Source organism: Manis javanica, chromosome 5 (genome assembly GCF_040802235.1).
Source record: "Manis javanica isolate MJ-LG chromosome 5, MJ_LKY, whole genome shotgun sequence".
In the NCBI taxonomy this organism is placed as follows: Eukaryota; Metazoa; Chordata; class Mammalia; order Pholidota; family Manidae; genus Manis; species Manis javanica.
This window is the reverse complement of record NC_133160.1, coordinates 53,486,336-53,507,502: the sequence shown is the minus strand read 5'-3', so window position 1 is coordinate 53,507,502 and position 21,167 is coordinate 53,486,336. Positions and strand designations below refer to the sequence as shown.

The window sequence follows — 21,167 nt, the reverse complement described above, 5'->3', positions numbered from 1 at the left end:
TGAGATCGGGAACCAGACAGGGATGCCCACTCTCCCCACTGTTATTTAACATAGTACTGGAGGTCCTAGCCATGGCAATCAGACAAAACAAAGAAATACAAGGAATCCAGATTGGTAAAGAAGAAGTTAAACTGTCACTATTTGCAGATGATATGATACTGTACATAAAAAACCCTAAAGACTCCACTCCAAAACTACTAGAACTGATATCGGAATACAGCAAAATTGCAGGATACAAAATTAACACACAGAAATCTGTAGCTTTCCTATACACTAACAATGAATCAATAGAAAGAGAAATCAGGAAAACAATTCCATTCACCATTGCATCAAAAAGAATAAAATACCTAGGAATAAACCTAACCAAAGAAGTGAAAGACTTATACTCTGAAAACTACAAGTCACTCTTAAGAGAAATTAAAGGGGACACTAACAGATAGAAACTCATTCCATGCTCATGGCTAGGAAGAATTAATATTGTCAAAATGGCCATCCTACCCAAAGCAATATACAGATTTGATGCAATCCCTCTCAAATTGTCAGCAACATTCTTCAATGAACTGGAACAAATAATTCAAAAATTCATATGGAAACACCAAGGACCCCGAATAGCCAAAGCAATCCTGAAAAAGAAGAATAAAGTAGAGGGGATCTCACTCCCCAACTTCAAGCTCTACTACAAAGCCATAGTAATCAAGACAATTTGGTACTGGCACAAGAACAGAGCCACAGACCAGTGGAACAGATTAGAGACTCCAGACATTAACCCAAACATATATGGTCAATTAATATTTGATAAAGGAGCCATGGACATACAATGGCAAAATGACAGTCTCTTCAACAGATGATGCTGGCAAAACTGGAGAGCTACGTGTAGGAGAATGAAACTGGACCATTGTCTAACCCTATATACAAAGGTAAACTCAAAATGGATCAAAGACCTAAATGTTAAGTTATGAAACCACTAAACTCTTGGGAAAAAACATAGGCAAAAACCTCTTAGACATAAACATGAGTGACCTCTTCTTGAACATATCTCCCCGGGCAAGGAAAACAACAGCAAAAATGAGCAAGTGGGACTACATTAAGCTGAAAAGCTTCTGTACAGTGAAAGACACCATCAATAGAACAAAAAGGAACCCTACAGTATGGGAGAATATATTTGAAAATGACACATCCGATAAAGGCTTGACGTCCAGAATATGTAAAGAGCTCACATGCCTCAACAAACAAAAAACAAATAACCCAATTAAAAAATGGGCAGAGGAACTGAACAGACAGTTCTCTAAAAAAGAAATACAGATGGCCAAGAGACACATGAAAAGATGCTCCACATCGCTAACTATCAGAGAAATGCAAATTAAAACTACAATGAGGTATCACCTCACACCAGTAAGGATAGCTGCCATCCAAAAGACAAACAACAACAAATGTTGGCGAGGCTGTGGAGAAAGGGGAACCCTCCTACACTGCTGTTGGGAATGTAAATTAGTTCAACCATTGTGGAAAGCAGTATGGAGGTTCATCAAAATGCTCAAAACAGACCTACCATTTGACCCAGGAATTCCACTCCTAGGAATTTACCCTAAGAACGCAGCAATCAAGTTTGAGAAAGACAGATGCACCCCTATGTTTATCGCAGCACTATTTACAATAGCCAAGAATTGGAAGCAACCTAAATGTCCATCGGTAGATGAATGGATAAAGAAGATGTGGTACATATACACAATGGAATACTACTCAGCCATAAGAAGTGGAAAAATCCAACCATTTGAGCAACATGGATGGAGCTGGAGAGTATTATGCTCAGGGAAATAAGCCAAGCGGAGAAAGAGAAATACCAAATGATTTCACTCATCTGAGGAGTATAGGAACAAAGGAAAAACTGAAGGAACAAAACAGCAGCGGAATTACAGAACCCAAAAATGGACTAACAGGTACCAAAGGGTAAGGAACTGGGGAGGATGGGTGGGCAGGGAGGGATAAGGGGGGGTAGACGAAGAAGGGGGGTATATAAATAATTCTTCAGTTTTTAATAACTAAAGTGATGTTGTTTTTAGCATATTTAAAAACACAAAATTGCTTTGACCCATTTTTTTTTTTGGTATCATGTGCAATTACATGAGCAACATTATGGTTACTAGACTCCCCCCATTAAGTTCCTGTCACATACCCCATTAGAGTCACTGTCCCTCAGTGTAGTAAGACGCCATAGAATCACTACTTGTCTTCTCTATGTTGTACTGCCTTCCCCATGCCCCCACCCCCTACATTATATGTGCTTATTGTAATGCCCCTTCTTCCCCCTTATCCCTCTCTTCCCACCTATCCTCCCCAGTCCCTTTCCCTTTGGTAACTGTTAGTTCATTCTTGGGTTCTGTGTCTGCTGCTGTTTTGTTCCTTCAGATTTTGCTTTGTTCTTATACTCCACAGATGAGTGAAATCATTTGACACTTGTTTTTCTCCACCTGGCTTATTTCATTGAGCATAATACCCTCTAGCTCCATCCATGTTGTTGTAAATGGTAGGATTTATTTCCTTCTTATGGCTGAATAATATCCCATTGTGTATATATGTACCACATCTTTATCCATTCATCTATTGATGGACACTTAGGTTGCTTCCATTTTTTGGCTATTGTAAATAGTGCTGCAGTAAACATAGGGGTGCATATGTCTTTTTCAAACTGGGCTGCTGCATTCTTAGGGTAAATTCCTAGGAATGGAATTCCTGGGTCAAATGGTATTTCTATTTTGAGTGTTTTGAGAAACCTCCATACTGCTTTCCACAGTGGTTGAACTAATTTACATTCCCACTAGCAGTGTAGGAGGGTTCCCCTTTCTCCACATCCTCGCCAACATTTGTTGTTGTTTCTCTTTTGGATGGTGGCAATCCTTACTGGTGTGAGGTGATATCTCATTGTGGTTTTAATTTGCATTTCTCTGAGATTAGCGATGTGGAGCATCTTTTCGTGTGCCTGTTGGCCATGTGCATTTTTTCTTTGGAGAAGTGTCTGTTCAGAACCTCTGCCCATTTTTTAATTGGCTTATTTGCTTTTTGTTGAAGTTCATGAGCTCTTTATATATTTTGGATGTCAACCCCTTATTAGATATGTCATTCATGAATATATTCTTCCATACTGTAGGATGCCTTTTTGTTCTATTAATCGTGTCCTTTGCTAGACAGAAGCTTTTCAGCTTGATATAGTACCACTTGTTCATTTTTGCTGTTTCCCTTGCCCCGGGAGATATGTTCATGAAGAAGTTGCTCATGTTTATGTCGAAGAGATTTTTGCCTATGTGTTTTTCTAAGAGTTTTATGGTTTCATGACTTACATTCAGGTCTTTGATCCATTTTGACTTTACTTTTGTGTATGGGGTTAGACAATAACCCAATTTCATTCTCTTCATGTAGCTGTCCAGTTTTGCCAACACCAGCTGTTGAAGAGGCTGTCATTTCCCCATTGTATATCCATGGCTCCTTTATTGTATATTAATTGACCATATATACTCCTTTATTGTATATTAATTGACCATAGACGCTTGGGTTAATAACTGGACTCTCTATTCTGTTCCACTGATCTATGAGTCTGTTTTTGTGCCAGTACCAAATTGTCTTGATTCCTGTGGCTTTGTAGTAGAGCTTGAAGTTAGGAAGTGAGATCCCCCTGCTTTATTCTTGCTTCTCAGGATTGCTTTGGCTATTTGGTGTCTTTTGTGGTTTATATGAATTTTAGAACTATTTATTCCAGTTCGTTGAAAAATGCTGTCAGTATTTTGATAGGAATTGCATTGAATCTGTTGATTGCTTTAGTCAGGATGGCCATTTTGACAATATTAAACCTTCTTACCCAAGAGCATGGGATGAATTTCCATTTCTTAGTGTCCTCTTTAATTTAATTTCTTTTAAGAGTATCTTATACTTTTCATGGTATAGGTCTTTCACTTCCTTGGTTAGGTTTATTCCTAGGTATTTTTTCTTTTTGATGCAATTGTGAATGGAATTGTTTTCTTTAATCTTCTTTCTGCTAGTTCATCATTAATGTATAGAAACGCAACAGATTTCTGTGTATTAATTTTGTATCCTGCAACTTTGCTGAATTCAGATATTAGTTCTAGTAGTTGGACTGCATTCTTTAGGGCTTCTTATGTACAATATCATGTCATCTACAAATAGTGACAGTTTGACTTCTTCCTCACCAATCTGGATGTCTTTTATTTCTTTGTGTTGTCTGATTGCCATGGCTAGGACCTCCAGTACTGTGTTGAATAAAAGTGAGTAGAGTGGGCACCCTTATCTTGTTCCCTATCTTAGGGGAAAAGCTTTTTTTTTTTTTTTTTTCTGAGAGGGCATCTCTCATATTTATTGATCAAATGGTTGTTAACAACAATAAAATTCAGTATAGGGGGGTCAATGCTCAATGTACAATCATTAATCCATCTCAAGTCTAATTCTCATCAGTCTCCAATCTTCTGAAGCATAACGAACAAATTCTTACATGGTGAACGAATTCTTACATAGTGAATAAATTCTTACATGGTGAACAGTACAAGGGCATTCATCACAGAAACTTTCGATTTTGATCATGCATTATGACCTATAAACAATAGATCAGGTCAAATATGAATATTCGTTTGATTTTTGTACTTGATTTATATGTTGATCCCACATTTATCCCTTTATTATTATTATTATTTTTATTTTTAATAAAATGCTGAAGTGGTAGGTAGATGCAAGATAAAGGTAGAAAACATAGTTTAGTGCTGTAAGAGGGCAAATGTAGATGATCAGATGATCAGGTGTGTGCCTATGGACTAAGTATTAATCCAGGCTAGACAAGGGCAGCAAAACATCCACGGATGCAGAAGACTTCTCTCAAAGCAGGGGGGGTGAGGTTCTGAGCCTCACCTCTGTTGATCCCCAAATTCTCACCTGATGGCCCCCCTGCGACTGTGCCTGTCTTAGGTTGTTCCTCCCTTGAGGAATCTTACCCGTCTCTGGCTAACCAGTCATCTTCCGGGGCCATACAGGGAAATGTAAAGTTGGTAAGTGAGAGAGAAGCCATATTGTTTGAAAAGGTTAGCTTTTTACTTCTTTGCAGATTTATGCCCTGTGGCTTCTATGCCCAGCACTTGTCTCGAGGTATCTTTACCACCTGGAGGAATTATAATACTCGGTAAATTCGATATGAGGCACGAATGCTATTTAAGGGTGGTAATTAGGAAGAAAGAAGAAAAGCTACAAATGTAGCATATGGAAGGAAACATGGAAGGATTGATTATTTCTTTGACATATCTTCTTGTAGAGTACCTTAAGTATGTATAGGTTTTAAACTACTAACTAATTTGCACACACATATTAACATAATAGGAATACGGTGACATAAACAAAGCAAATCTATAATTACCATCCATCTCCAGTGAAGCCAAGAAAACCATTTAGGCACCCTAGGCATTTGTGAAAATTTGTCTATGTTATGATGGATATTGTCCAACTGTGCTTGAACCGTCTGAGAGAAATCAGACAAATTAAAGCAGGCCATTTCTGGGATCTGTTCACATCCCATATGTTCTTTTAACCGTAGACAGTCTATAGTCATAAGATTTTGGAGTGCTACACCTTGCACCCCTCCCAACTCCTGGTTGAGTTCCAACAGTACAGATCCGGTCAAATTCGTTGTCTCACTGTATGCACATGCCAGCCTAGACATCTCCCTCCTCATTCCTATGGCAAGTCCAAGAGATGGTGGGCTGGATGCAGCCACAACCGCAGCATCGTCCGGATCCCTGTGGAGGCTTTTTGATGATCATCCCCCAGCACAAGTCCTCCAGAGAGTGCTGATGTCGGAAGCTCCTCCTCATAACGTATCTTAGTTCATTTTCTGGGTATCCAAGTTAGGCCTTGATCTTCTGCATAGAAACAAACAGACCCTTTGCCCACACTTTGACATGCCCTCTATACCACTGTGCAGAACTCACTGGAGGTCAGCACACAGTAACTGCTTTTTTTTTTTTATTATTATTAAGAGAAAGGAATATTATCAGAAAAGAGTACCTCCATAGCTGATCATCTGACACCCTTTAAGTGATCAACATTAAGGATATTTAAAGCATGCGTTGATCTTTGATTTACCAATAGTTTTATCCTATCAAGGAGTAATCCCCCTTTTCTTTCTTTCTTTCTTTCCTTCTTTTTTTTTTTTTTTAAAATTTTTAATCTATACCTACATGAAGAATACTATGTTTACTATGCTCTCCCCTATATCAGGTCCCCCCTAACAACCACATTACGATTACTGTCCATCAACTTAGCAAAATGTTGTAGAGTCACTACTTGTCCTCTCTGTGTTGGGCAGCCCTCACAGTACAGAAGAAGGGGGGTATTAAGATTAGCATGCATGGGGGGGAGAAATATCCTCATTTCTTTGACTACTCATCAACTGGTATATTTCCAGTCTTTGACAGTGCTATGGACTGAACTGCATTCACCCCAAATTTACATTTAAGTGCTAACCCCGATGTAGCTACATCTGTAGGTAAATAAAGTTAAATGATGTCATAAGCGTAGGTCCCTAATCCAGTAGGACTGGTGACCTTAAAAGAATAGGAAGAGATGTCTCTGCCCCTCATGCTGGCATGCATGGTGCTTACATGGCTTCACTTCAGATATGAAGTTAGGTGGTAACAGACAAAGGTAGTAGTGGGACTTCTGGGCATACAGTCATGTTAGGCAAAGAGGCTCATAGTAGAAAAACTATGCTTGTTGGCTCCTTCTCCTCAACTTACATTTTGAGGTGGCTCCAATCTTAGGAGAAAAAGAAAACTCACCTGGTTCTTTACCCCACTGTTTTTTCTCATGTTTCCTCCTTTCACCGCTGCAGGCCCAGTAACCCCTCCAATCTGGTTTTCTCTACCACCTGCAATTATTCACACAGATAAACAGCAGCCTTCTAATGGTCAAATCCAAAGGATTCAGTCTTCACATTGACTTCTTGGGAGCATTTAGCACCATAATATCCCTCTAGAAACTTCCTGTTCCCTTATTTCTAAGATACCAATTTCTCCCTGTTCTCTGAACAGGTCTCAAGTCTCCTTCACTTCTGCCAATACTTAAAGGTATGCATTTCATGGGAATTTCATCCATAACACTTCTTATCTCACTTAAAAGATGTGCTGTGCGTGGCCTCATTATCCATGGCTTCACATATTGATCTCTCCAATAGTGTTTGGCCTTGATGCTGCTATGAACTCCAGGCCTATGGTTTCATGTGCTACAAAGTGACTCCACCTAGGTGTTCTATGGGGCTATCACAATTAAATGTTCTGATCTTAACTCAAGTGTCCACCCCTGAGAGAGGTATCTCCACCTGTTTTCCTTATTAGGTATAATTATACCAGTGGCCCAAGTCATCCTCAGACTCTGTCCTCTCCCTCCAACCCCTTACATTTAATCTGTCACTCAACTGGGTGGTTTCTTTCTCCTTCCTAATTCTTAAACCCATCTCTTATCCACCATCACTGCCCCAATTTACTTGTTTGGGAGGTAGCACTGAGGAAGGACGAGGTATAGGCATGAAAATCACCTGTGTGGTTTTCTTTTTAAATAAGCACGCTCTGCCCATCCTGCCCCTCCTCCAGAGATTCTGGACCACATACTCTTTCCTCACCAGCACTATTATTCTTCCCTGGTCTCCGGTCCATCTTCCACATGGCTGACATAATGATCTCTCAAAAATGCAATCCTGATAGTACAGCCTATCTGCTTAGTCTTTCACATGTTTCACAGAACCTTCAGAATAAAATCCAAACTCCTCTGAAAATGCTTCACACTTCGGCTCTTGCCCATAGCTTCTGCCTCCTCTCCTGCCACTCCCTCATGGGTGCCCTGCACTCAAGCCTTATCAAACTGTGGCACTTGCTGTTCCTGGAACAGCTCTGCTTGCCTTGCTGTTCTCTTCTTGGTGGATATCCGACCTCATCCTTTCCGCTTGGAAATCACTTTGTTCAAAAAGCCTCTCCTGACTTCTCCAGGCAACTAGGTATTTCCTCTTCTGTTTCCACAGCACCTTGTTCATATCATGATTCTACACTGATTATCAGATAATTAAAAGTATTTGTGTTCAGGTAATGTGTCACCTACTAAACTATGAACAAACTTTGTTCATTTTTCTATACTCTAACATAAAGCCTGGCACATAACATGTACTCAACAAATGATTACTGAATGGATTTTTGAATGAGTAAGTTTTATAGTTTTGTCATTGCTTAAAGTACAGTTTAATATATCACATAAATACTACTACTGACCCACTTTCAGGATAGCATGTTCTTTGAATCCCTTTAATGACATTTTATATTTGAATAGTACTTTTAATTTTTTCCCCAACACTTTATTATGAACATTTCCAAACATAAGGAAAAGAGAAAGAACTGTAGTGAACAGCCATATACTCATCACCTAGATTCTAACTTGACATTTGCTAAATTTATGAAACACTTTCTATGGGCTAGTTTTATTATCACTTATATCACCTTAGACTAATGTATCATTCTATCCATTTTATAGATCAGGAGTCTAAAACTCAGAGGGTTTAACGACTTGCCAAGGAGTTTGTCTCCCAGTAGTTATGATCTACTTGTGCCAGCTGACTCATCTACACCCTCTGGGTGTTAGATATATAACCTGGGTCTGAAAAATATTTTCAATATCCATAGTAATGCAAAGCTTCCAATTCCACAAGAAAGGAGCTCAGCAAAATCATGGGAAAAACAACAAGGAAACATTTCTAGCTTATAAATCATTCAGAAAGGAATCCAGTCTTGGGTATCCCTCCCCTTCACCCCACTTCCATTCCTGGTTAGTCATTTCCTGCACAATCTGAGATGTTTTTTCCACCCATTCTTTTCCAGTACCAGATGTAGGTCTAAAATACCTTTCATCTCAGCTGGTGTACTCTCTCCTGCCTTTTCATGTCAGATACATGACGTCCAATTGAAGCATAGTCTTATATTCTTGCCTAGCTCACAAAATATCATCAGCTCACTGTCTCCTACCAACTTAAGTTTAGCATGATCTGTTTTCCACATTATAACCTATTCAAGCATCTGTCGTCTTACTCCTTAGCTTCCACCCTACAAAACTAAGAGATGTAACCCCAAATATAGACAGCCTTTCTACTTATTTCCTTTCTCCATGCATAAATCACCACCACTTGCCTCCCAAAGTCCACATGCATAAATTCCAGACCCTCATGTTATGGCTCAACTCAAATGCCAATTCTTGTTTTTTAAAATATAAACGCTTCTAGAAACCCCAGACCTGTTACAACCCCTATCGCCAAACCTGTGGCATCTCGTGGTACTGATCTTAATCTACCTTGTAGAGCTTTACGGTCTGATTTCTGTGCCCCCTTCTGCCCCCTTTGCCTGACTGAGTGTTAACAGTCTAGAGCAAAGGGATGTTGTCATATTCACCATAGTCTTCGCACACAGTCGGTGCTTTACCGTACTTACCGCAACACATCCTGCCAGAAGGGTCGGGGGCGGACGACCTTCGCTCTATTCACACGTCCACTCACACGCACCCACGGACACTGCCTTCCATCCAGACACACACGTGTGGCCCTGGGGCTGCCTCGAGCGTCCCACCCCCATGGGCGCTTCCATTCCAGTCAGCGGAGGGGGAGGCTCATGTCTTTAAAACCGCTCCAAAGGACACTTGTTACTTCAGACCTCCCAGAGCCTCCACCCTACAACCAGCTAGAGATCTCCCTCCTTTCAGAATAGTACTCCCCCGGGGCTGGGGAGCCCAGCCTGGTGGCTCCGGGGTCGGTCGCACGGCCCCCCTCCCAGTTCCGCGTGGTAGCGCCCGCTTTGTCAGCGCGCTGCGCGGGCAGGTTATCTTCCAGCTCTCGCCAGCCCGTGCAGACGATTCCGCTGCCGCCACAGCTGTCGCCGCTCCAGCGCCGTTCTTCCGGCCCGCCTGCCAGGACTTCCCCCGCGTTACTGGGCGAGCAGCCAGGACTTCCGCCGCGGGGCTGGGCGAGCAGCAGCCCGGGAGCACTCGCCCGGGCGGCTCGGGAGAGTCCGCCCGCCTCGGCGTCGGTCTCGGCTGGGTTCCGCTCCTCGGGCGCGCGAGGGGCCTCGGCGGTTGTGGCGGCGGCGCCCGGCATGTATCAGAGCCCGCGGCGACTCTGCTCCGCCCTGCTGCAGAGGGACGCGCCCGGCCTGCGCCGCCTGCCCGCTCCCGGGCTGCGCCTCCAGTCGCCCCCGCCGGCGGCCGCCCCCCGGCCCGCGTCCCCCCGGCTCCTGGCGGCGGCCTCGGGCGCCGCCAGGACGTGTGCCCGGCCAGGTGAGTACGCGGCGGGTGCGGACGGAGAACGGCGGCGACGCGCGGTCGCCGCCTGGACCTGCTTGGAATGAATGAGAAGCCCCAGCCTGCCGGCAGTAGGGTCAGGCCGGGACGCCGGTCCTCCTCCGGGAGCAGCCGTCGCCGCTCCCCTCGCCCTATCTGGCCTGGGGCTCGCATCGCGTCTGGTGCGAACCAGAACACTGGTCCGGTTCCCGTTTGATCCTTGGGGAACGCGCTTTCAGCATTTCTCGCTTTTGACCTCAGTTAAATTTCCCCCTTCAGAGATCGCATATTATTCCACATGGTTTTAGTTCTTATAGCGTTAATTATGGAAATTTTTATGCAGAAAATCATGTAATGTGACAGTTATTTGACCAAGCAGCTTGCATGGCCTAGATATTCTAATTTTTTTTTTTTTTTAAGTCACGGTAACGATGTATTGTAACACACTGATTCGTTTTACATTCATTTCAATTTTTTTTTCGGAGACTTCTACTCTTAATACTTAACGCTGTTCTCGGCCCTGTACACCTTGAGTTAAGATTTTTTGAAGGTTGATGCCTCTGTTAAGAGTCAGTGTCATACATCACATACCCTAACTTCCCCTTTTTGCCACCTCCGTTTCTGCCTGAGGATACATTACATACAAAAATTAATAATAATTTTTTAAATGAGAAAGTTTTTCTTTCAAAACTGGCAATTCACTGCATGAAAAGGTGTATTCTAGTTGTGGTCTAGTTAGGTTATAACTAAGACATTTGTATAACCATTCTAAATTATAACTACATTTTGCTTTGAAAGTTTTAAATTGATTCAAGAAAGACAAATTGAGCAATAGAAAGGATATGTTTAACATGTCTTTCTTTAACTAATGAAAGTGATAATCCAAAAGGTTTCTGAAGCCAAGACTTTAAACTATTCAGATTATTGGTGGATGTTTAAACTGAGATATAACTTTTAAAATTAGAATGCTAAACTGGTTACTGGAGATTCTAAACTATATTGTTCTTCAGAAAGGGTGAACTTGACTGTCATTCAAGCTTTTTTTTTTCCAGTTCTATAGGAATTCGGCACATTGTGAAATAGTTGTTAGAATGGGCGCCATCTAGTAATTGTTAGTAACTCTTGCTCGAAATAGGTTTGGGGTGAGAGAAGTAAAGGAAAACCAGTTGGTGTCTCCTCTTGTACCAGCTCATCTTCAGTTCCCGCAAAGTCCCTCAGAGGCCAGAGTCAGTACATCTTGGGAATACAGATAGCTTGTGTCATATAGATACAGATAGCTGTGCTGTTAGCTGAAGAAAAAATGGTCAGGTCAGATAGAACATTTGGAGTGTCAGTCTTCTGACACTTAAAAGTCCTCTGCAACTACCCATCCCACCCACCCCCCTTTACAAATAAAGAAGCTGAAAGACTTTATGGTCTTTTTTAATATGGTCTTTTATGTGACAGCACAAAATCTTAGCAATTTTCCTGTGCAGGTTTAGTTTTAGAAGCTTGCTAGAAGAAACTCATCAATACCTTCATTCACTCATTGCTTGATCACTCGCTCATTCAAGTCTTTACAGAATCTCTCTTGCACTGTAGGTGCTTCATTATAGGAAGTAAAAGAAGGTGAGCCTTAGTCTGTCTTTAAAGAGTTTACTGCTCAGTAAGTGAGATAAGCTCTGTACAAAGAAATGACTTTTAAATGAAATGAAACACCTATTTTCTGACAGTTAAAGGTTTGTAAATGGCACAGGGTGCTAGAGAGTGGGAAGTCCCTTTCAGCAGAGATGACCAGTCCTTTCACACTTCAAGCAGTGGTTGGCATTTGAGCTGGGTCTTGAAGCAAGGTTAGGATTGCAAAAAATTAAAACATTTTATTTGGGAAAAGCCCAGAGCAAAGAGGTGAAGATATGAGGCATTGGAGTGACAGGACGAGAGAAGAGGTACGCTTCAAAATGTTTCCCACTTAGCCTCAGATCCAGCTTCAGGTGCAGTCTCACCCATGGGTTTCACGCCCAGGGTAGTTCACTGTGGACTCCGTGAGACTGAGAAATGACAACAGAACGTTCTTGGGGTAAAAGGGTTTATACCTGGCTTTATACCCAGGGCGATAGGTCAAGCGCTAGGGTCACGCCTGCATCCAGCAGTCTGCAGGTCTGCAATCCATTCTGTCTCTGCCTCCACCCAGAGAACTGGGCAGAGCTCTGTATGGGGTGACTCACTCAGTAATAGCTCATTGCCAATGGGTGTGGGAGCAGTAGCCTAGCAGTAGGCCAATTACATCATTGACTAGTTTAGGGTCAGGTGAGGACCCTGGCCATGGGAACTTCCATTTTCCCCACAGGTGCCTTTAAAAAAATGTATCCTCCTATAGATGTTTTAAACAGAATTGTTATTGGTGGGCCCCAGATTCCACATTATTTAAAATAATAATAAAACTCCAGAGTATTCTTATCTGCTCCAAAGTTAAGACATTGGGCAAGAGAAGCTTTCAGGGAGCTGAAAGCTAATCTTCCCTCCTGAGTATCTTTTGGTGGGGGTGGGAGTGGGGGCGAGGAGGAGTAAAGAGTCCCAACACTTGGTCACATTTGCTGATCAGTACATTCCTAACTTAGGCCCCTTCGCAATCAGAGGTTACTGGAAAAATGAGGATAGTCCCTTTAAGTCATCAAATCCTAGGTTACTAGAATTTAAAGGGCACCTTGTAGATGATCTCAGTGTTTTGCTACCTTTTCTCATGTAAAGTCAGCAGCCCCCATAAAAAAGCAGCAACTGGCACAGTTACTGCTCTGGATGAAATGCAGTCTGGAGTCATCTTTGGGTTTTTAAATGATGTCTGTCCTCCAGATCCCTCCTCTTCAAATAAGAGATGACTGAATTACTCTTCTCCACCACTGGAACACACTGCTTTTTTCTTGACAACTTTAAGAGCAGATTTGAGGAGGCAGCTTTATATAGTATGTCCCTTAATTATGTGAGTAAGCTGTGTATGAGAGAGAAGAAATGGGAAAGCTTGTACTTATCAAGCTTCTACAGAATAAAAATGTTTTCCTTATGGGAGAAGAAAGGTATCATTTTCCTGTAGCACACAATGGTAAGAGTTTAAATACAGTGAACTCTTGGGGCTTTTGAAATAATAAACGTGGCTCCAGAATCACATTTACATTTATATATGAATATTTACAAATATTTCATCTTGCTGTCTCCTAACATTGGACTTTACCTTGGAAAAATAAGGCCACATATTACATTATGACACATGAGTAGAGCTGAAATTGAGGACTTGGTGTGGCTGGATTTGTTGGGAAAAACTTTGCTTTGAATAGGTGAAAGGAGGGTACTTCCTGGGGAGGGAGCACAATGGGTGGCGGGCAGGGAGGAGCCCACACACAAGAGAAGGTGGTGGGTGTGGGAGCAGTGATGACCAACATCAGAAAAGAAGTACTTGGAAAATCAGCTGGGGTGCTTGTTATAGCACAGACCTCTCATCTGTCACCTATACTCTGCATCAGTTTTTTTTCTGAGGAGAAGCCTGGTAAAGTGATATATTTAACAAGTGCCCCCAGTGATTCTGGGAAGTTTGGACTGTATTTTGTAAGCCCCACTCCTTCCCAAAGGTACTTTATTCCTGGAAAGTTTGAGAAGCCGAGTTTAGGGTTCCAGAAGAATGTTAAGATCTTTGACCTAGGGGCCCAAGACAATTCAGGAGACCTATGAGCAGAAACATGTACCTGAACAGAAGTGGGCTTTCAGAAAAGTAAGAAATTGATGCATTATAGTTAAGTGAGGAAAAACTCGAGACTAACATCATGAAAATGTATTGGTGTAGTAGTGCATTTACAGAGTAGGTAACTGGACAAATATAATACCATACAAGTTTCTGTGACAGTAAGAGAAGAGAGGCAATTATTCTGGTTTCTTGGGAGGAGGGAGGGCAGGGAGACAGCACCTGGGTTTGCTGTCAGCAGTCACTCCTCATCAGACTATGTAGGACCTTGATAACCACTTGAATGGTTATCATATTTAAATAATACTTGAAAATTCAAGGACACTGTGCATGGGTGTTGGCCCCTAGTAAATACACTTGTACTTTTGTGAAAAGCAGCTAAGATATTTTGGATTTATTGTTATTCTTAGAATAGGGATGAAATTATTAGCCTTCCCTCAGAGATCCAATCATTGAAGAGCATGATGGAGGGTATTAAAAGCAGGTTGGATATGGTGGAGGAGACAATAAATGAAATAGAAACTAGAGAAGAGGAATACATAGCTGAGGCACAGAGAGAAAAAAGGATCTCTAAGAATGAAAGAATATTGAGAGAACTGTGTGACCAATCCAAGCGGAACAATATTTGTATTACAGGGATACCAGAAGAAGAAAAGAGAGAGAGAGAGAGGGATAGAAAGTGTCTTTGAGGAGGTAGTTGCTGAAAACTTCCCCAGTCTGGGGAAGGAGATAGTCACTCAGGCCATGGAGATCCACAGATCTCCCAACACAAGGGACCCAAGGAAGACAACACCAAGACACATAGTAATTAAAATGTAAAAAATCAACGATAAGGACAGACTGTTAAAAGCAGCCAAAGATAGAAATAAGATCACATACAAAGGAAAGCCCATCAGGCTAACATCAGACTTCCCAGCAGAAACCTTACAGGCCAAAAGAGAGTGCCATGATGTATTTAATGCCATGAAGCAGAGGGCCTGGAACCAAGATTACTTTATCCGGCAAGATTATCATTTAAATTTGAAGGAGGGATTAAACAATTTCCAGATTAGCAAAAGCTGAGAGAATTCACCTCCCACAAACTATTTCTACAGTCTCTTTTAGAGGGACTGCCGTAGATGGAAGTGTTCCTAAGGTTGAATAGCTGTCACCAGAGGTAATAAAACCACAGTAAAGAAAGTAGAACAGCTACTTGCTAAGCAAATGTGAAATGAAATAAACTATCCCCAAAGTCAATCAAGGGATAGAGAAAAAGTACAGAATTTGATACCTAATATATAAAGAATGAAGGAGGAAGAAAAAGGAGGAGAAATAGAAAAGAACCTTTAGATTGTGTTTGTAACAGCATACTGAGTTAAGTTAGACTCTTAGATAGTAAGGAAAGTAACCTGGAACCTTTGGTAACCACGAATCTAAAGCCTGAAATGGCAATAAGTACATACCTATCTATAATCACCCTAAATGTAAATGGACTGAATGCACCAATCAAAAGACAGAGTTGCTGAATGGATAAAAAAACAAGACACATCTATATGCTGCGTACAGGAGACTCACCTCAAACCCAAAGACATACACAGACTAAAAGTCAAGAGATGGAAAAAGATAATTTCATGCAAACAATAGGGAGAAAAAAGCAGGTGTCACAGTACTAACATCAGACAAAATAGACTTCAAAACAAAGAAAGTCACAAGAGACAAAGAAGGATGTTACATAATGATAAAGGGCTCAGTCCAACAAGAGGATATAACCATTATAAATATATATGCACCCAACACAGGAGCACCAGCATATGTGAAACAAATACTAACAGAACTAAAGGAGGAAATAGAATGCAATGCATTCATTTTAGGAGACTTCAACACACCATTCACTCCAAAGGACAGATCCACCAGACAGAAAATAAGTAAGGACACAGAAGCACTGAACGACACATTAGAACAGATGGACCTAATAGACATCTATAGAACCCTACACCCAAAAGCAACAGGATACACATTCTTCTCAAGTGCACATGGAACATTCTCCAGAATAGACCACATACTAGGCCACAAAAAGAGCCTCAGTAAATTCAGAAAGATTGAAATTCTACCAACCAACTTTTCAGACCACAAAGGTATAAAACTAGAAATAAATTGTACCAAGAAAGCAAAAAGACTCACAAGCACAAGGAGGCTTAACAGCATGCTCCTAAACAGTCAATGGATCAATGACCAAATTAAAATGGAGATACAGCAATATATGGAAATAAATGACAACAACAACACAAAGCCGCAACTTCTGTGGAATGCAGCAAAAGCAGTCTTAAGAGGAAAATATATAGCAATCCAGGCATATTTAAAGAAGGAAGAACAAACCCAAATGAATAGTCTAACATCACAGTTATCAAAATTGGAAAAAGAAGAACAAATGAGGCCTAAAGTCAGCAGAAGGAAGGACATAATAAAGATCAGAGAAGAAATAATAAAATTAAGAAGAATAAAACAATAGAAAAAAATCAGTGAAACCAAGAGCTGGTTCTTTGAGAAAATAAACAAAATAGATAAGCCTCTAGCCAGACTTATTAAGAGAAAAAGAGAATCAAAACACATCAACAGAATCAGAAACGATAAAGGAAACATCGTGATGGACCCAACAGAAATACAAAGAATTATTAGAGACTACTATGAAAACCTATATGCTAAGAAGTTGGAAAACCTAGAAGAAATGGACAACTTCTTAGAAAAATACAACCTTCCAAGACTGACCAAGAAAGAAACACAAAATCTAAACAAATCAATTACCACTAAAGAAATTGAAGCGGTAATCAAAAAACTACCCAAGAACAAAACCCCGGGCCAGATGGATTTACCTTGGAATTTTATCAGACATACAGAGAAGATATAATACCCATTCTCCTTAAAGTTTTCCAAAAAATAGAAGAGGAGGGAATACTCCCAAACTCATTCTATGAAGCCAACATCACCCTAATACCAAAACCAGGCAGAGACCCCACCAAAAAAGAAAATTACAGACCAATATCCCTGATGAATGTAAATGCAAAAATACTCTACAAAATATTAGCAAACCGAATTCAAAAATACATCTAAAGGATCATACACCATGACCAAGTGGGATTCATCCCAGGGATGCAAGGATGGTACAACATTCGAAAATCCATCAACATCATCCACCACATAAACAAAAAGAAGGACAAAAATCACATGATCATCTCCATAGATTCTGAAAAAGCATTCGACAAAATTCAACATCTATTCATGATAGAAACTGTCAACAAAATGGGTATAGAAGGCAGGTACCTCAACATAATAAAGGCCATATATGGTAAACCCACAGCCAACATCATACTGAACAGTGAAAAGCTGAAAGCTTTTCCTCTGAGATCGGAAACAAGAAGGGATGCCAACTCTCCCCACTGTTATTCAACATAGTACTGGACATGGAACAGCAATTAGACAAAACAAAGAAATACAAGGAATCCAGATTGGTAAAGAAGAAGTTAAACGGCCACTATTTGCAGATGACATGATATTGTACATAAAAAACCCTAAAGACTCCATTCCAAAACTACTAGAACTGATATCAGAATACAGCAAAGTTGCAGGATACAAAATTAACCCACAGAAATCTGTGGCTTTCCTATACACTAACAATCAATCAATAGAAAGAGAAATCAGGAAAACAACTCCATTCACAATTGCATCAAAAAGAATAAAATACTTAGGTATAAAGCTTACCAAGTGAAAGACCTATACCCTGAAAACTATAAGACACTCTTAAGAGAAATTAAAGAGGACATGAACAAATGGAAATTCATCCCATGTTCTTGGCTAGAAAGAATTAATATCATCAAAATGGCCATCCTGCCCAAAGCAATATACAGATTTGATGCAATCCCTATCAAATTACCAACAACATTCTTCAACAAACTAGAACAAATAGTTCAAAAATTTATATGGAAACACCAAAGACCCCGAATAGCCAAAGCAATCCTGAGAAGGAAGAATAAAGTGGGGGGGGGATCTTGCTCCCCAACTTCAAGCTCTACTACAAAGCCACAGTAATCAAGACAGTTTGGTACTGGCACAAAAACAGACTCATAGATCAGTGGAACAGAATAGAGAGTCCAGTTATTAACCCAAGCATCTATGGTCAATTAATATATGATAAAGGAGCCATGGACATACAATGGGGAAATGACAGTCTCTTCAATGGATGATACTGGCAAAACTGGACAGCTATATGTAAGAGAATGAAACTGGATCACTGTCTAACCCCATAGACAAAAATAAATTCAAAATGGATCAAAGACCTGAATGTAAGTCATGAGACCATAAAACTCTTAGAAAAAAACATAGGCAAAGATCTCTTCTACATAAACATTAGCAACTTCTTCATGAACATATCTCCCTGGGCAAGGGAAACAAAAGCAAAAATGTACAAGTGGGACTATATCAAGCTGAAAAGCTTCTGTCCAGCAAAGGACAGCATCAATAGAACAAAAAGGTACCCTACAGTATGGGAGAATATATTCATAAATGACAGATCCAATAAAGGGTTGACATCCAAAATATATAAAGAGCTCACATACCTCAACAAACAAAAATTAAATAATCCAATTAAAAAATGGGCAGAGGAGCTGAACAGACAGTTCTCCAAAGAAGAAATTCAGATGGCCAACAGACACATGAAAAGATCTCCACATCACCTGTCATCAGAGAAATGCAAATTAAAACCACAATGAGATATCACCTCACACCAGTAAGGTTCACCACCATTCAATAGACAAACAACAACAAATATTGGTGAGGTTGCAGAGAAGGGGAACTCTCCTACACTGCTGGTGGGAATGCAAATTAGTTCAACCATTGTGGAAAGCAGTATGGAGGTTCCTCAAAAAGTTCGAAATAGAAATACCATTTGACCCAGGAATTCCACTTTTAGGAATCTACCCTAAGAATGCAGCAGCCCAGTTTGAAAAAGACAGATGCACCCCTATGTTTATCGCAGCACTATTTACAATAGCCAAGAAATGGACGCAACCTAAGTGTCCATCAATAGATGAATAAATAAAGAAGATGTACATATACACAATAGAATATTACTTAGCCCGAAGAAAAAAACAAATCCTACAATTTGCAACAACATGGATGGAGCTAGAGGGTATTATGCTCAGTGAAATAAGCCAGGCGGAGAAAGACAAGTACCAAATGATTTCACTCGTATGTGGAGTATAAGAACAAAGAAAAACTGAAGGAATAAAACAGCAGCAGAATCACAGAACCCACGAATGGACTAATGGTTACCAAAGGGAACGGGACTGGGCAGGAGGGCTGGGAAGGGAGGAATAAGGGCAGGGAAAAAGAAAGGGGGGCCTTCCGATTAGCATGTATAATGTGGGGGGGCATAGGGAGGACTGTGCAACACAGAGAACAAGTAGTGAGTCTACAGCATCTTACTACGCTGATGGACAGTGACTGTAATGTGGTTTGTGAGGGTGGGACTTGATGAAGGGGGGAGTCTAGTAACAATGTTTTTCATGTAATGATTAATGATAATAAAATAAGTTTAAAAAAATTATTAGCCTTACCACAGAAACGTGTAAGACCTCAAGTGAAATTCTTAGCTAGTTGTCCTCTTGTCCCTATGTAGTCTCAAAGCAACACTCAACATCCTGATCACCCTGAAATCAGTGTCAGGGATGTGGGCAGGAGTACGCAGGGGACAGCTGGCTAAAGAAAATCATTACTGTCAGAGCCAATTGTCCCCATAAAATGATTTTTACTCCTTCCATCAGCAAAAAAAAAATGCCTGGGTCCCACTCAAATCTTCTGAATTTGAATATGCAGGGCCTGAGCATCAGTTGCTTTTGATGTATAGCTGGGGTGAACAGCCACTTACAGACAGTACCAGCAGGTGCCAATGAGGAGACTTGTTTCACTTAGAAGTCTCTAGAAGTTTCTTGCTAATGCATCAATTCTCATGCCTCCAAAAGTTACCTTCTGCTATTTATGAGGGATTGGGCAGAAAAGAAAATTTAAAAACCATTTTTATCCCATCTTCAGAATTGGAGTAGTATGACAAGTCCATGAAAGTTAAGTGCTTCAGAAGCAGAACTTATAGTAAAGAGTTGGTGCAGTGGGATGTCTGGGAAGTCCCCTCCCTTTCTCTCACCCACTCCCACTGTCTTCCTTTCCTTTCTCTGTCCTTTCTTCCAGCTCTTTGAGCTGCCTGTACTTGGGCAGGCCCACCTTCCAGTTTGCAGATAAGCCTGAGACTCTCAATATCTCCTCTAGTACAGGGTACAAAGTAAATCATTTTGCAGATTCTAATGATGCCTTGCACATAATAGTTTTCAATTTTCTTTTTCTGTTTTGCTTTTATGGGTATTAACCATCACTGAGGAACTGCTAAAGGAAGATGTTCACATCTTTTAAATATTATAGGCCAAATAGTTTGCCAAGACCTATTCTAGAATTAGGTTCTCTTTTAGGTGGTTTGTTATGCTGAATTTTATTTGGAAAAAGTTCATGATGATTTTTTAAATTAAATTTTTTAAAAATTACAGGAGTAACACACTAATAAGACCCTTTTCCCTTAAAACTTTAAATGTCTCTGTGAGTATTGTCTTTAGAAACTTATAGGATTTTTTCTTATCCTTGGTGTTCAGAAGTTCCATCAGGATAAATGTTCCATCAGGATAGATTGAATGGATAAGCCAATTCAATCTAAAGACTTACCTTTTTTAGCACAGAAAAAATTTCTATTATTTCTTGGATTATTTAGTCCATTCTGTCATCTCATCTCATGTTCTTAAAGTCTTATTAGATTGTTGGTCATAGGGATCTATCTTCTCTCATTTTTTTTAATGTCTTTATTTCATGAGGTTTCCTGAGCTTTTTTATTTTGCAGTCATTTTAAATTTCTAGACATTTTCTATCTCTGCTCCTTTTTTTCCTAGAAGAGGAAGCCTGTTCTTGTTTTGTGTCCATACTCTCGTGTACATTTAAATATGTATAGATACGTGGCTTGTTTCTCACTCGGGCCTCCTAAAGGGGAGAGCAGTTCCCAGGCTGGTAGGGAAGGCTGTGGTGGGGGGGTCCTCCC

The 21,167-nt window shown here is 40.6% G+C and overlaps 2 protein-coding genes across 4 annotated transcripts in view; one reads left to right on the top strand and one right to left on the bottom strand.

Annotated features, from left to right (window-relative positions):
* LOC108383586 (endogenous retrovirus group FC1 Env polyprotein-like) overlaps positions 1 to 9,645 on the bottom strand; it is a 62,802-nt gene extending 53,157 nt beyond the window's left edge. For both annotated transcript variants that reach the window (XM_073237039.1, XM_073237040.1), the window contains exons 1-2: positions 9,513 to 9,645; positions 6,828 to 6,916 (exon numbers count right to left, since the gene is read on the bottom strand). Coding sequence is in view for 1 of the 2 variants with exons in the window: in XM_073237040.1 (XP_073093141.1) it covers positions 6,828 to 6,916; positions 9,513 to 9,522 (99 nt within the window). In the remaining variant the exon portion in view is untranslated. The remainder of the gene's footprint in view (positions 1 to 6,827; positions 6,917 to 9,512) is intronic.
* The window catches only part of NOCT (nocturnin), a 41,569-nt gene continuing 30,001 nt past the window's right edge, over positions 9,600 to 21,167 (top strand). The window contains exon 1 of one of the 2 annotated variants that reach the window (XM_036998560.2): positions 9,600 to 10,350. Coding sequence is in view for 1 of the 2 variants with exons in the window: in XM_036998561.2 (XP_036854456.1) it covers positions 10,170 to 10,350 (181 nt within the window). In the remaining variant the exon portion in view is untranslated. The remainder of the gene's footprint in view (positions 10,351 to 21,167) is intronic. The other variant, XM_036998561.2, reaches the window with a different exon arrangement.